This window comes from Suricata suricatta, chromosome 3 (genome assembly GCF_006229205.1).
Source record: "Suricata suricatta isolate VVHF042 chromosome 3, meerkat_22Aug2017_6uvM2_HiC, whole genome shotgun sequence".
Lineage (NCBI taxonomy): Eukaryota > Metazoa > Chordata > Mammalia > Carnivora > Herpestidae > Suricata > Suricata suricatta.
Window position 1 is genome coordinate 164,318,129 of NC_043702.1, and position 13,351 is coordinate 164,331,479.

General features: G+C 46.4%; 1 protein-coding gene across 1 annotated transcript in view; it reads left to right on the forward strand.

Moving 5' to 3' along the window:
* Nucleotides 1-12,462, forward strand: part of MARK1 (microtubule affinity regulating kinase 1) — a 73,717-nt gene extending 61,255 nt beyond the window's left edge. The window contains exons 17-19 of the mRNA XM_029933407.1: nucleotides 1-126; nucleotides 6,725-6,769; nucleotides 10,346-12,462. The exon at nucleotides 1-126 is cut by the window's left edge and continues 18 nt beyond it. Of these exons, the coding sequence (XP_029789267.1) occupies nucleotides 1-126; nucleotides 6,725-6,769; nucleotides 10,346-10,700 (526 nt within the window). The 3' untranslated portion in view covers nucleotides 10,701-12,462. The remainder of the gene's footprint in view (nucleotides 127-6,724; nucleotides 6,770-10,345) is intronic.
* The last annotated feature ends 889 nt before the right edge of the window (nucleotides 12,463-13,351 follow it).

Sequence of the window (13,351 nt, forward strand, 5' to 3'; positions counted from 1 at the left end):
CCGCAGCGCCGCGCACAACGGGCCGCCCGCCGCGTCCCCGTCCCACGAGCCGGGCGCCTTCGCGCACGCCCGGAGGGGGACGTCCACGGGTATAATAAGCAAAATCACATCCAAATTCGTGCGCAGGTCAGTACCGAGGGGCTGTGGGTGGTGGTTAACGCGCTTCCTCTAGGAGCTGCACAGGAGACTGTCTCTTTGTGGGGTTTTTGTTGTTGTTGTTTCCATCTTTGCGGTGATTTTCCAAAGTGGTTTCATGGCGTTTCACCAGAGCTCCTCTTTTACAGAAGTCTGAAGAAGAAAATCAAAGCGGATGTAGTTTTCCCCAAAGAGAGAGAAAAGAATGAGCAAGATAAGAATTTTCAATTCTGTAACATAGATTGCAAAGAGCAAAACTGGGCATTAAAAAAAGTGTGTGTTTTAACAAAACGATTGTCCCCGACTCAAAACCCTGGATTTAAAAAGAGGAAATCATGTGTTTCCATTTGCCTTTCAAATAGTATGTCTTGGGAATACTTTTAAATCGCTCAGTAATGATATCTAGTTCACCTTCTTTCCCTTCCCTGTGCAAAGCCGGTGTACTGGGGTCACACAGATGGCCTACGTAATTTTATATCCTAAAAGCTTACCACAAAAATGCCGCAGACACAAGATGAGTACAAGCAGGGCAGACTTCTAATCAGATAGTAGAATTGTGCCCTCTTCTAAAACGTAGGCGTGATCACACAGCACACACGGATCATGGAAGTTGCTGAACACGGTGCCCTGGGTGTCCATTTGATCTATTATTAGTTCCTCCAAAAAAGCCTGCGAAAATCCCGTAGGTACAGAGCACTGTGCTAGGAGCAAGATGCAAAGCTGAACAAGACCGCATCTGGGGGCCCTAGACCTGCAAGCCTCAGAGGGGCAGGTCTGTGCGCAGTGAGCCCGGATGGGAAGGGACGAAGCAGCAGGCTGGGAGCAGCCCAGGAGGGGTGAGGGGAAGGTTAAAGCTCCCTACCACATAGACCTTTGAGTAGTGGAGGTTGTTATGCTTGCTTTAAGAGATACTAATCAAATACTTAACTGTCCAGGTTATTAGTGTTTCTAGGATTTCAGAAGGTGTGTATAGAAAACAGAAGAAGCAGCTTTAGTCTCTTGCTTTCTCACAAAGCTATTCATGGACCAGTTTGCCCAGGATCACAGCTGAAGTTAAAACTTATTTTTTAAAATATTTATTCATTTTTGAGAGAGAGAGATACACAGTGAGCAGGGGAGGGGCAGAGAGAGAGGGAGACACAGAATCTAAAGCAGGCTTCAGGCTCTGAGCTAGCAGCACAGAGCCTGACGTGGGGCTCGAACTCACAGACCACGAGAAATCATGACCTGAGCCAAAGTCAGACACTCAACCGACTGAGCCACCTGGGCGTCCCTGAATTTAAAACCTTAAATACTCAAATACGACATCAGTTTCTAACCATATCAAAATGACGTTGGACCCCTTGGGCAGTGACCATGGGATGTGACACCCCAAGAGAGAGAGACCCACACGCTCAGGACAGAGTGTGTGGCAGACCGTAACGCTGACTGACTGCCTGCAGGGCCCTCATCAGATGAGCAGTAGTTTCTGCTCTTGGAATTTGACTGACTATTTAAAGCCCTTTGTAAAAGCCAGTGCTTTCTCCTGATTAAGCCAGAATTAATTTCAAAGTGAAGGAAAATTGTTTTGAGTTTAAAAACCTGATTACTAATTGTACATTAAGCCTTGTGTAAAACATTTCCCTTTACTGGGGCACCTGGGTGGCTCAGTTGGTTGCGTGTTTAACTTCAGCTCAGTTCATAATCTCACTGCTCGTGAGTTTGAGCCCCACATTGGGCTCTGTGCTGACAGCTCAGAGCTTGGAGCCTGTTTCGAATTCTGTCTCTGTCTCTACCCCTCCCCTGCTCATGCTCTGTCTCTCTCTCTCAAATAAAAAAAAAAACCATAAAAAAATTTTTTTAAATATATTTCCCTTTACTTTGCAATGAAAATTTTCTAAAGGGAGCATAGTCAAAGGTCCCTAGACAAGAGGTCAGGATAGAATCTCAGGGCAAGAAAGTGGCCTAGAGACGGTGTATTGGGCGGTTGGGACGAAGCTCAGAGCCATTTAACGGAGATGCAAGGCCCTGCCACCTGCTGGGCTCTGCACTGGGTGCTGTCGGTCCGGCGTGAGTGGCCCCTGCTCCGGGGACAGCTTGGTCCCTCCGGCTGCCGTTCGCACAGCTGAAACATTTTCCCCACCTGCTTTTAGGTTTCCTCCTACCTCTCCATCTAGCTGTTCCTTCTCAGGCTGTCGGCAGGTTCTTTGCAGGTTCCCTTCTCTCTCCCCCTGACCCCTGACTGTCCGACCGCCCCAGGGCTCAGGCTTCGGTCCCGTTCTCTTCTCCGGCCAGTCTCACTCCCGCCGTGGTCACGTTCAGGCCCAGGACCCTACGTTCCACCGCCCGGCAACAACTCCCAAACTTCTGTCCGTAGCCCTGCCCTCTCCTCTGAACTTCAGACCCGCATAGCCAGTGTCTCCCGGGCTCTGCACGCCCATGAGCGCCGGACTCCCAGACAGAGCGCATCCGGAATCTGCCCTCTGTCCTCTTCCCACAGGCAGTCCTCCCTGACTCTTCACCACATGAGGTAACGGCAGCACCGGCCCGCTGCTTCTCGGACCACAGACCCCGAGTTATTTCTCAGACCGCACACTGTAGCTCTGCCTTCCTGGCATCGCCCAGATGTAGCTTCTCGATCACTGAACCCACCGAACAGGGCTCCTTGTTTCTGCCCTTGGCCCCCTCTTCTGTGCTCAGCATTGTCCGTCCCCTTGCTTTTGTCCTGCTCAGAATATAATTTGAAGCCCGAATGGTGGCCTCCGAGGCCATGCATTTCTGCTCTGACCCTATGCCCCTTACCCTCGCTGGTCACACACCAGCCACACAGAGCACCTGAGTGTCATCACATATGCCAGGCCCAGGCCAATCTTACGCCTGCTCTTCCTTCTCCCCGGAGTCCCTCGTCCCCCTCACCCACATGGCCAGCTTCTGGCCTTTGCTGCAGTGTCCCGTCCTCGGTGACATCTTCAGTCCCCTCTTTAAAATTGCAGCCTCGGAGGGGCGCCTGGGTGGCTCACTCAGTTGAGTATCCGACTTCAACCCAGGTCATGATCTCACGATTTGTGAGTTTGAGCCCCAGGTTGGGCTCTGCGCTCTCTATGCAGAGCCTGCTTAGGATCCTCTGCTCCTCTCTCTCTCTCTCTCTGCCCCTCCCCTGCTCGCTCACTCTCTCGCTCTCAAAAATAAATAAAATAGCAGTGTCAGGGTGCCTGGGTGGCTCAGTTGGTTGAGCGTCCGGCTTTGGCTCAGGTCATGATCTCACAGTTAGTGGGTTCGAGTCCTGCATCAGGGACTCGCATTCTGTGGTGACAGCTAGCTCAGGGCCTGGAGCCTGTCTTCGGATCCTGTGTCTCCCTTTCTCTCTGACCCTCCCCTGCTCACGCTGTGTCTCTCTCTCTCAAAAATAAATAAAATATTTTTTAAAAATTTTAACATTTAAAGATAAATAAATAAATAAAATTGCAGCCTTCTCCTCCCGACACTCCCTCTCCCTGAGCCCTGGGGCAGACTATCGAAGATGACATTCAATAAGCATTTGTTTATTTGGTCAAATAGTGTAGAAGGCACATTTTAAAGTGAGCACATCAGGTGGTGACGAATCCTGGTAAGTGCCATGCGGGAACCAGGAAACAAGGCTGGGGGTTCAGGGCGCTCAGAGGCCGTGTTTGAGGGGAGCCGGCATGAGCAGTTCTAAAGTTCCATGGCGCCTTTGTTAGCTTCTGAACATGTAACATACTAGGGGGACCTGGGGGGCAACGGGGCGGGGGCCGGGGAGAGGGCAGGGAAGAAGCTGTTGGCTGTCCTTTGTCAGCAGTTCGGCAGCCTTTCTTAATGCCTTTTGATTTTGAACTGACTTTAATTAATCCTGGGTCTAGTTAGGGAAGAGGAGAAAGGCACCCTCCTCCTGTGAGGTGACCTGTCACCACGTGAACAGCCTGGCTTTGCAGATGCATCCGGGTTCACTGCCATGCGCGCAGGATTCACTCACGTCCCGCGCGGGACACCACACATGATCTAAGGCAGGAGACCCTGGTCTCGGGTCTCCGGCAGCCGGCGGGCTGCAAGGGCAGCGCGTTGCCCTTCGGGGAGGGCTGGAGGCTCGGAGGTACGCTGGGTGGTGCCTCCCTGTTCAGGAGCTGCTCCAGCCCATTAGCTGCTGTTCTCACCTCGGCTCCCAGACCGCCAGCTCTGCCCACTTGCTTCTTCCTAAGTGCGTCCTGGGCTCGGCCCTCCCCTTCTCTCTGTCCCCTTGGCCCTCCTCACTTCGCGGTGCCTGAAGCCCGAAGCCCTGGGACCCACACTTGGGCTGCCCGCGTGCCCAGCACACAACTGGGAACGCTCAGGGCCAGGGCTGATCCGGGTGCAACCTGGCCCTACGCCACCTAAGGACTTTGGGACCAAGTCGTATGCCACCAGACACTTAAAAAGATGAAAAAATAGGATTTTGCAGGAAAAATAGTAAAGGGATCTGGGTTGTTACACTTTAAGAAGGGAAGGATAGAGAATAGTTCAGAGTTAATCATTCATGTACTTGAAAGTCCTGATCACAGACAGGAAGTCAGTTAGCAAGTCCATCCCCCCTCCCCCCCCACCTCACCCCACCCCCGCAGGTGAGAAGGCTCTGGGCTGAAGGGCCACATGAGAGAGTGGCTCTCTGGTCTCTGGAAAGAACTTTCCAGTTAGGAAAGTGACTTTACACTAGAGTGCTCTATCCAGGGAGGCTGTGCACGCACTATTTCAAAAGCCTTTCAAATCGCACTTAGAACCATTTGTTTTGCCCAGGTTCTAGTTATAGAGCTGCTCTGTGTCAACTGGAGATCAGATCGACCCTGGAGACTTTCTAACCGTAGCTCTCTCTTACTAGGAAATAACCAGATTAGTTAGTTGAGTATATCTTGCTACGTGGAAGAGACTTGGCTTGTTGTTTGAAGTCTCGAGGGTCGGAGAGCCCTGCCGCACCGCACGTGCCGCCACAGCAGCGGGCGTTCCGGCTCCCCGTCCGCCTCCCTCCGCAGCTGCTGGGCTGTTTGAGACCTTCGCCGGGTAGCAGACAGGCCTCAAGTCAGGGTTGCTGTCGGCCTCCAGGGAGGCAGGGACAGGGTGTGGGAGCGACTGACGGGTCAGTGCGGGTTTCACCAGTCACAGCGGGGAAGCAGTGTCAGAGGAGGGTGTCGTTCCTGTGCTCCAGTTCAGCGGCAGTGGAATGGGCGTCTGCTACCAGTGACTTAAGAGGCAAACCATCCAGAGGAAAGCGCACGACAGGCTTCTTTCTAGTAAAGTGATGGAGTCACTGTCTCCCAGCTGCGGGCTCCCTCCAGTGCACACCAGGACATCAGCATGTGACTGGAAATGTGCACGTCAGTGCTTTCTTCATGTCTGTGTGCTTTAATAAAGATCAAGTCATATACATGTCATTGAGGTATTGCATTTCCCATCAAAAATGCCAGTTATTAAAAATAGAAATTTAAGAAACCACATTTGAATGCAAAAATCCATCTTCTTTGGCCTTTTTGGTTCCGAGAGAAGAACGGTTTTGACACAGTACATCAAGAAAGGTGATGCATAAGGCCTTGGCCTCCTTAACCTCAAGTTCAACTTTTAGAGCTTAGGGCATGGACGTGATTTGTTAATTTAGGGAATGAGGAAAGTGCCCCCGACTTTATTCCTGTTGCATTCACTTTACATAAATAATATAAATGTTTCCGGATTGGGGAAAACATTAAGAAAATATTAACGTAAAGGTTTGAGTTGGTTATTTTTTTCCCAGCGATTTAGTAGTAGTTTGCCATCTCGAGCCATCTCTTAATACATTTAAACCGCTATGTAACTTGATGCTCTTGTGTCATACTTAATTACAGTTGAAAATGACAAAGCAGTTAAAATTTTGGTAGACTTTAAAAATATTAATGATGTTCAACAAAAGGACGATTAGTAGAGTTTTCCTGGTTTATTTCACAGGTGGATATCCAGGTAAGATCAATGTTTCTGTGTAAGATTGATTTCATGTTTCTAGACTCACCTGCTTAGACAGGCTGTCGGTTTGCTGTAACATTTCATCATGTGCATGAATCATGAGTGTGACATCTGAAGTTAATTAATTGCTTATGTAAAAATCAGTACTTATTTTTAGAAGCGCCTCTAAATGTTGAACTTTAACTACAAGGCTAATGTATATATTTTCTAAATTGAGCGACTACTAGAATTTTGTTTAAAAACGGATATGAAGTTGGATCTTGCTGTTGAAAATCGTTAAATAGTTTTAACTGTAGGTTGAACGAAACTCAACCAAAAGATAAATTCTGACTTTAAAATTGTGACTGGGAATTGGAAGATCCTGCTTAAAAACAAAAACAAAACAAAATAAAACAAAACCCTAAGCCGTGAAGCTAGCATCTCCTCTCTGACAACACCCAGTAGACGCTCAATAAAACGGCAGCTAAGCTGGTTCCATGAAATGATGCGAAGCGATGTCCGACTGACTAGTGAGCGAGAAGTGTTGTGCTCGAAGTTTGCTTAACGAGTTAACTTTAAAATCATTTTAGATGTAGGTTTTCTTGATCTATTTTTCACTCTTATCATTAAATCTCCACCTTCACTTTGTTTTGAGGGATCCAAGTGAAGGCGAAGCCAGTGGCAGAACAGACACCTCAAGGTGAGGAGCCACTATTAACCCTTCGCTGCTAGGCCCCTGTGTGTGAATCCGCGCGCTCAAAATGCCCACAGCACCTCACAAAGCTGACTAGAGCTAATAGCCAGATAGTATGTGCGTTTTACATTTTTATATCGGGATGGGTCTTCCTAACGTTGCCTGGCGTTGAATGAGGTTTACGTTAATTTGAGTTTGTGTTTTCTAAACATGACTTTTACTTGTTGTACCCTTATAGAGAAGTAGCCTACAAAATATGTCCTAGCAGGAGAGAATTCATTGAGGGATATGGATCGATCGTTTTCTCACTGAAGTGATGTAATGACAACTACTCCAATAACCCAGGATACTGGGGCAACCAGATACTTAGGAAGGCTTGGTATTAGTAATATACATTCGGTTGAGCGTTCCTTGGACCACATTTTAGGACTCTCGCCCAGCCTCCCCGATGGTTTTTGACATTCAGTACTGACTGTGTAGTCCTGCTGACGACAGGTCTCAAGTAGGAGCCCCATCCGAATTCCGGGGTGTGGGGACTCTTGATAAAACAGCTGGGCGGGAGGCACTGATGCTGCTGGTCTGGGGAGCACATTAGTGATGTGCTCGCACCTGTGCTCATGTTTGCAAACGGGAAGACGAAGAGAGGAAGGCAGGAAGTTATTTTTAGTGTATCCCAGCATGAAAGGATCCCAGACACATCGCGGAATCTTGACCAGCAGCCCCTCAGTGTGACAGACGCCCCAGCTTCATTCAGGGATTATTTTTGACTCAGCTGAGCACAAGCTCCAATTCAATTTCTACTTCTCCAAATTAATTGAAATCTAAAATATAATGAGCTTTGGGAAAACTTTATCAAGCATTCCTACGCAATCATTTTTTTGCCAACTGTGGTATATTCAGTTAGTCACAATAGTTGGAATGTTTCCTTATTGAGGTAGGTGCCCGAGTCACCCCAGTAGGCAGGACAAATATTCTGCACTTTTCTTCCGCCTGTGAAATAGACATGAAGGAAGACATTTGTTTTCAGCTCCTCCCACTTAGTCATCACTTTTGAGCCTCTTATGTTTCTTCCTGCCTGTCTACTAAAATCCTCCCCGCCCCCGCCCACCCCAAGACACCTGAGTGTAGGGGGAGTCACAGGGGCTGCTGATGGCGCAGCTGTCCACACCCATTTTATCCTCTGAATTCGACTGCCTGTCCCTTTGGTTGTTGTTGGGTTGGGGAGGGGGGGTTTGTTGTTGCTTTTCTGCAAACTTCTTGAATCCCTACTATCTACAAGGTCCTAGCTGGCCATTAAATTCTCACAGCGGCCAGGTGAAATGTATGCATTTTACGTGGAAGAAACAGCAAGGAGCACGCTAGGTCCTGTCACTGCGGAGCCATGCCCGGGCACGACCCTGAACAGCACAGGCTCCCGGGCCAGACCCGGTGGGTCTGAGCTGTGTCCTCCCACTTGCCCAGCTGCGGGACTTTAGGAAGTCACTCTAACTCTCCTGCCCCTGCTCCCTCATCCCAGCTGCCTTCGAGGGTTGGGAGAGAGGGTAGATGGGTAGATAATATGTGTTAGGCGCTTGGCACAGTTCCTGGCACCTGGTAAGTGCCCAATAAATGTTGGCGATTCTAATTAGTGTTAGCATTTTCTGGAGCTTTCCACAGTTAATGTTACTAATGGCAATGCCTTTGAGAGACACGTAGAGAAACATCGTGTGTGTGTGCCCGTCACCCCAAGGTCACCAAGTTTCCCTGGTGGAACGGAAGGAAAGCTTGATTCCTGGTCTGTGCGTTTCAGCTCATTAGCTCTGTGCCCTTAGAAACATAATGTATGTTTCCTAGCCTTCAGTTCTGTTTTTAACATGAGTGTTCAGTCACGTGTTCTCTTGGGTCCCTTCCAGGCCTCGCATGCCGAGTCCATAACCGTACTGTGCATGTGGCCTCGTGAGCAATGACTCACGAGATCCGCACGCCCAGGGAGGCTTGCGACACGGTGGCTTAGACTCAGTGAGCACAAAGCACGTGATAGAGAAGACGCTGAAATACTGTCCGTATTTACCGAACAGTCTTTAGAAATTCATCTTCTCTACTTACACGCCTCTCCTCATTTTCTCAGGCTTGCACAGTTTGCAGAGCTGTGGCTTCAGGCACCAGGAATGACAAGGGAACGTATATACAAATGTAATACATACAAATTCACATACGCAAATGTGTACGTGAAACTTTTCAGCAAACCTATTATATATTATAGGCTAATGTTCATGTATAGTGTATAAATCCAAAATATTTACTTAATAGGCTATAAATCCCTTGCAAAATATATCATCTCTTCTTGAAATCACATGTAAGTGAGACAGGTTAACAAGTTAAAATTGCAACATCTATATTTAGAAAATTGCTCCACAAATTTAATTTCAGGGTCTTCTGAATCATAAATAATCTAGTTTAGCTTTCTACGATTATTTGAAATAGCTTTTCTGGTTCTGTATTATTTATGGAAGGCCTACAGTAAGGACAGTTCACTAAGGTTGATTCACTTAACAAATAGGTGTCCATCAGCCATCATGTGCCCTGCACACTTGCACAAGCCCGAGCAATATCAGCGAACAAAACAGATCTCCTTGCTCTCCTGGAATTTACAATCTAGTGGTAGAGTTAGACTGTAAATAATAAACATAATAAATGAGTTAAATAGGATATTAGAATGTGGTAAATGCTATAAAGGTGAAAATAGAGCAAAGTAACGGGCCATGGTAGGAGCTGGGGTGGTCCAGGCAGACTGCCTGGAGGAAGTGAGCAGAGGTGTGGAGAACTAAGGATGCCGGGCAGCCGTCTGAGGGAAGAACGTTCCTGGTAGAGGGAGGGGCCTTTGCAAAAGCCTCAAGGCCAGAATGTCCCCTGTATGTTCAGGGACTAGTGTGGAGGCCAGTGTGAACTGATACTGTGAGCAGGGAAGAAATACTCCAGACAAGGGGCTGTGGGGGGCGGGGGTCGTGTAGGTCATGCAGAGCCTTGTAGACTACTTAAAGGATGTCTTTACCAAATGTTGAACCCATCAGAGGGCATGACGTCTACACTTCTACGTGTGCTGTGACCTGACGTCTTTACCTCATTGCGGTATAACATTCTCTGTCCGTGTTATCAGGTATAAATAACCCCTCTTTAGCCATTACTATCCTTGTCCCCAGTCTTTTTCTGACCCAAAATGAAGGTAGAAAAATAGGAAATTTACATTTTTTAAATGTATTCTAAGCAGAATGCTAGTGGTTTCTGTCTGGGTAAATGTGCAGAAAATGGCGAATCTGCATTTGCAACATAGAGAAATTCGGAAGGAACAGACAGAGCACGAAGTTCTTCACTTTCAGCCGTAAACTCGTTTCCCACAAACAAAGGCCAAGCAGCTGGCAGCCCGGGGTCTGTTTTGACGACATCAGACGCCACAGCGTTTGTTATCTCCCTGAAGGTAGTCCGTAAATTGGGTAGTTTCGTCAGGCACTGAATTATGACCGCTTAGATCTTACGTGTGCTTTCATTTCTTTGCTGAATGGGGTTTTTTTGTTTCCGTCCTCTCCCTTTGCCCTCTCCTTCTAGAAGTACATCAGGGGAACCCAAAGAAAGAGACAAGGAAGAGGGTAAAGATTCTAAGCCACGTTCTTTGCGGTTCACGTGGAGTATGAAGACCACTAGTTCAATGGACCCCAATGACATGATGAGAGAGATCCGGAAAGTGCTAGATGCAAACAACTGTGATTATGAACAGAAGGAGAGGTTTCTGCTCTTCTGTGTCCATGGAGATGCGAGACAGGACAGCCTCGTGCAGTGGGAGGTGGAAGTGTGCAAGCTGCCACGCCTGTCGCTCAACGGGGTCCGCTTCAAGCGGATCTCCGGGACGTCGATTGCCTTTAAGAACATTGCATCTAAAATAGCAAACGAGCTTAAGCTGTAAAGAAACTCAGATTTTCCGGGATCAGGGAAGATACGTTCACATATGAGGTGCAGTTTTTGAATGTATTGGGAATGCCTAACGTGATTGGCCTGTGAATCTCCCCATGTAGAATTTGCCCTTAATGCAATAAGGTTATACATAGTCATGAACTGTACAATTAAAGTCAGTATGAAGTATAATAAATATCTGTAGCTAAAAACAGTAGGTTCACATGTACAGGTAAGTATATTGTGTATTTCTGTTCATTTTCTGTTCATAGAGTTGTATAATAAAACAGATGATTGCTTAAAAAACTTGTATAGTTGTCTAGATTTCTGCACATAAATGTATGTTCGATGCCTTCAGTTGGAAGTGTTCTTCCCTGTTATTTACATTCTGGTGGGTTTTTTAAATTCTGACCTCCATCATGCAATTTTGAAAATTGTGTCCAGAATTGAAAGTGCACAGAAATAGTCTTTAAAATCGTAGCATGGACTTTTAAAACTTATTTTTTAAATCCTATTTAAATGTAAACCACAAGCTGGTAGGTAGGTCAGCTCTACTACTATACACAGAATGATTCCTGCTTATCTTTGCTCTTACCCTTGTTCTCGGACAAGGTTTAGTCGAGAAAATACAAAATGTTTACAGTGTTGGCACTTAGAGTCTTTGAAATAAGTTACACGAAAATAATCATAGCGCTGCCTTGAGCTAGCTAACAAGTACTGGGGGAGAAGTTAAACCTCTGTCAAATTTCTTTGAAACTTTAAAGTGTTTCCTGGCCCACTGCTAAATGTAGCAGCAAAATTGAAAAGAATCAACTGCTTCCCCTGGCTCTCGCAATGTAAACTGTCGCTGAAAACCGCCAGTAATGGCGGAAATCTAAGACCATCGGGACTGTCTCATAGCACAAAGTCATCCTCACAGTGTTGATCAGTGCATCAGTTCAGAAATAATGCCACCTCAGGAAATTACCGGCATTGGGAACATTTGCCTCTTGTCCACCTTTCCTCTTCCCCACACCCGACACAGTCATGTCTGTAAGTACTTAAGAGACTTCTGAGCAAACCATGCTATTTATGATGGTGTGTTATTGATTTACGCTTATGTGGTTGATCCGTTTGTTCCCATGTAACCTGTTTGTTTCCCATATTTTGCCAGATTTCTTGTATTTATTCCATGTCATTATGCCTATAACGTGCAGCTTTGTACTTGGGCGTCTGCCTACTTTTCTTTCATGCATAGTGATACATGCGATGTAAAACCACTAGTAAAGGTACATTTTAATTCTTGCTATTTTATACTGAATTCGCCTTGGAGGTTGACTGTGCAATGTTATTTAATGTTGTAATTACTGTAATGCCGACATACCGGCCCCACTTGCACACTCCTGAGAAGCAGAACGTGTATTCAGACTCCATCGGTTCAGAGGAGAATAAAGGCGTGGTAAATGTTGTAATTCTCACCCGCGTTAGGGCGTGCTCCGCGTGGGTGCCGTGCCGTTCCACGAGGACCCCTGACCAGGGTGGACCCTGCGTTCCGTACTGTACTGTGACGTAGCTTTCTTCTGTATCAGTTCTGTTCTACAATGAAGTGTATTTTTGCCCCCGCAAAGGATGGTGTTTGGAAAACAAAAAACAAAACTGTGTAGCCCCTTTTTAACCTAGTGTTCATTCAGAAAAATCGATGCCGATCTCCATTCACACCCCCACCCCCGCCCCGGTGCACACTGAAGTTTTACTTGAACGATTCTCATAATAAAACACTTGTCTTCTGGGCTTTACCAGAATGTGGCTTTACCTGTTTTCTAGCACAAAAGCATCCTGCATGGGGAGTTCATTCCTTGTGTCCTAAATTTAGTTTGACGGGGTGAAGCTTTGTAGGTTTTCAAAATGTCATCATGACAAGAAAAATTTACTCTTTTGCAGGAATTCCTATCATCGAAACACTTGAAAAACAAATAGCCATCATGCCTTTTCCAAGGTGGAAACTGACGGGGCGGGTTTCTGTTTTGTTGTTTTGTTCTGTTTTTACATTTTCTCACTCTGGTTAACTCTGCTATGTCTGCATGCAGCAAGAAGTTTCACTATATTTTTTATGAACTAAAAATGAAATCTTAATACTTTAGATTTTTCCCATTTAATATGACAACCTAAGAATTTTTTTTTGGAGATTTGGAGGAATTTTACAGTATGTTTCCATTAATAAATACCAGTTATATTCACTGGCTATGTGATAGCAGGGCTTCTTGGTTTCCATTTAAATATTACTTGGATACAACATCCCTAATGTTAAATTAATTATTTTGTAGAGGCTGGGGCACAGTATTTACCTTGATAAGTAAAAACTTGACAAATAATAAGATGAAATATAATCTAGAACCTTCACCCGATAATATTGTTCAAGGAAAGAGTTGATTTAAATTCCGGAGGCACCTGGGTGGCTCAGTTGGTTAAGCTTTGGCTCAGGTCATGATCTCACAGTCTGTGAGTTCAAGCCCTGCGTCGGGCTCTATGCTGACAGCTCGGAGCCTGGAACCTGCTTCAGATTCTGTGTCTCCCCCTCTCTCTGCCTCTCCCCTGCTTCCACTCTGTTTCTCTCAAAAATAAACATTAAAAATTTTTTAAATAAAATCTGAACAAGTTGGGGCAACTGGAAGGCGCAGTCAGTGG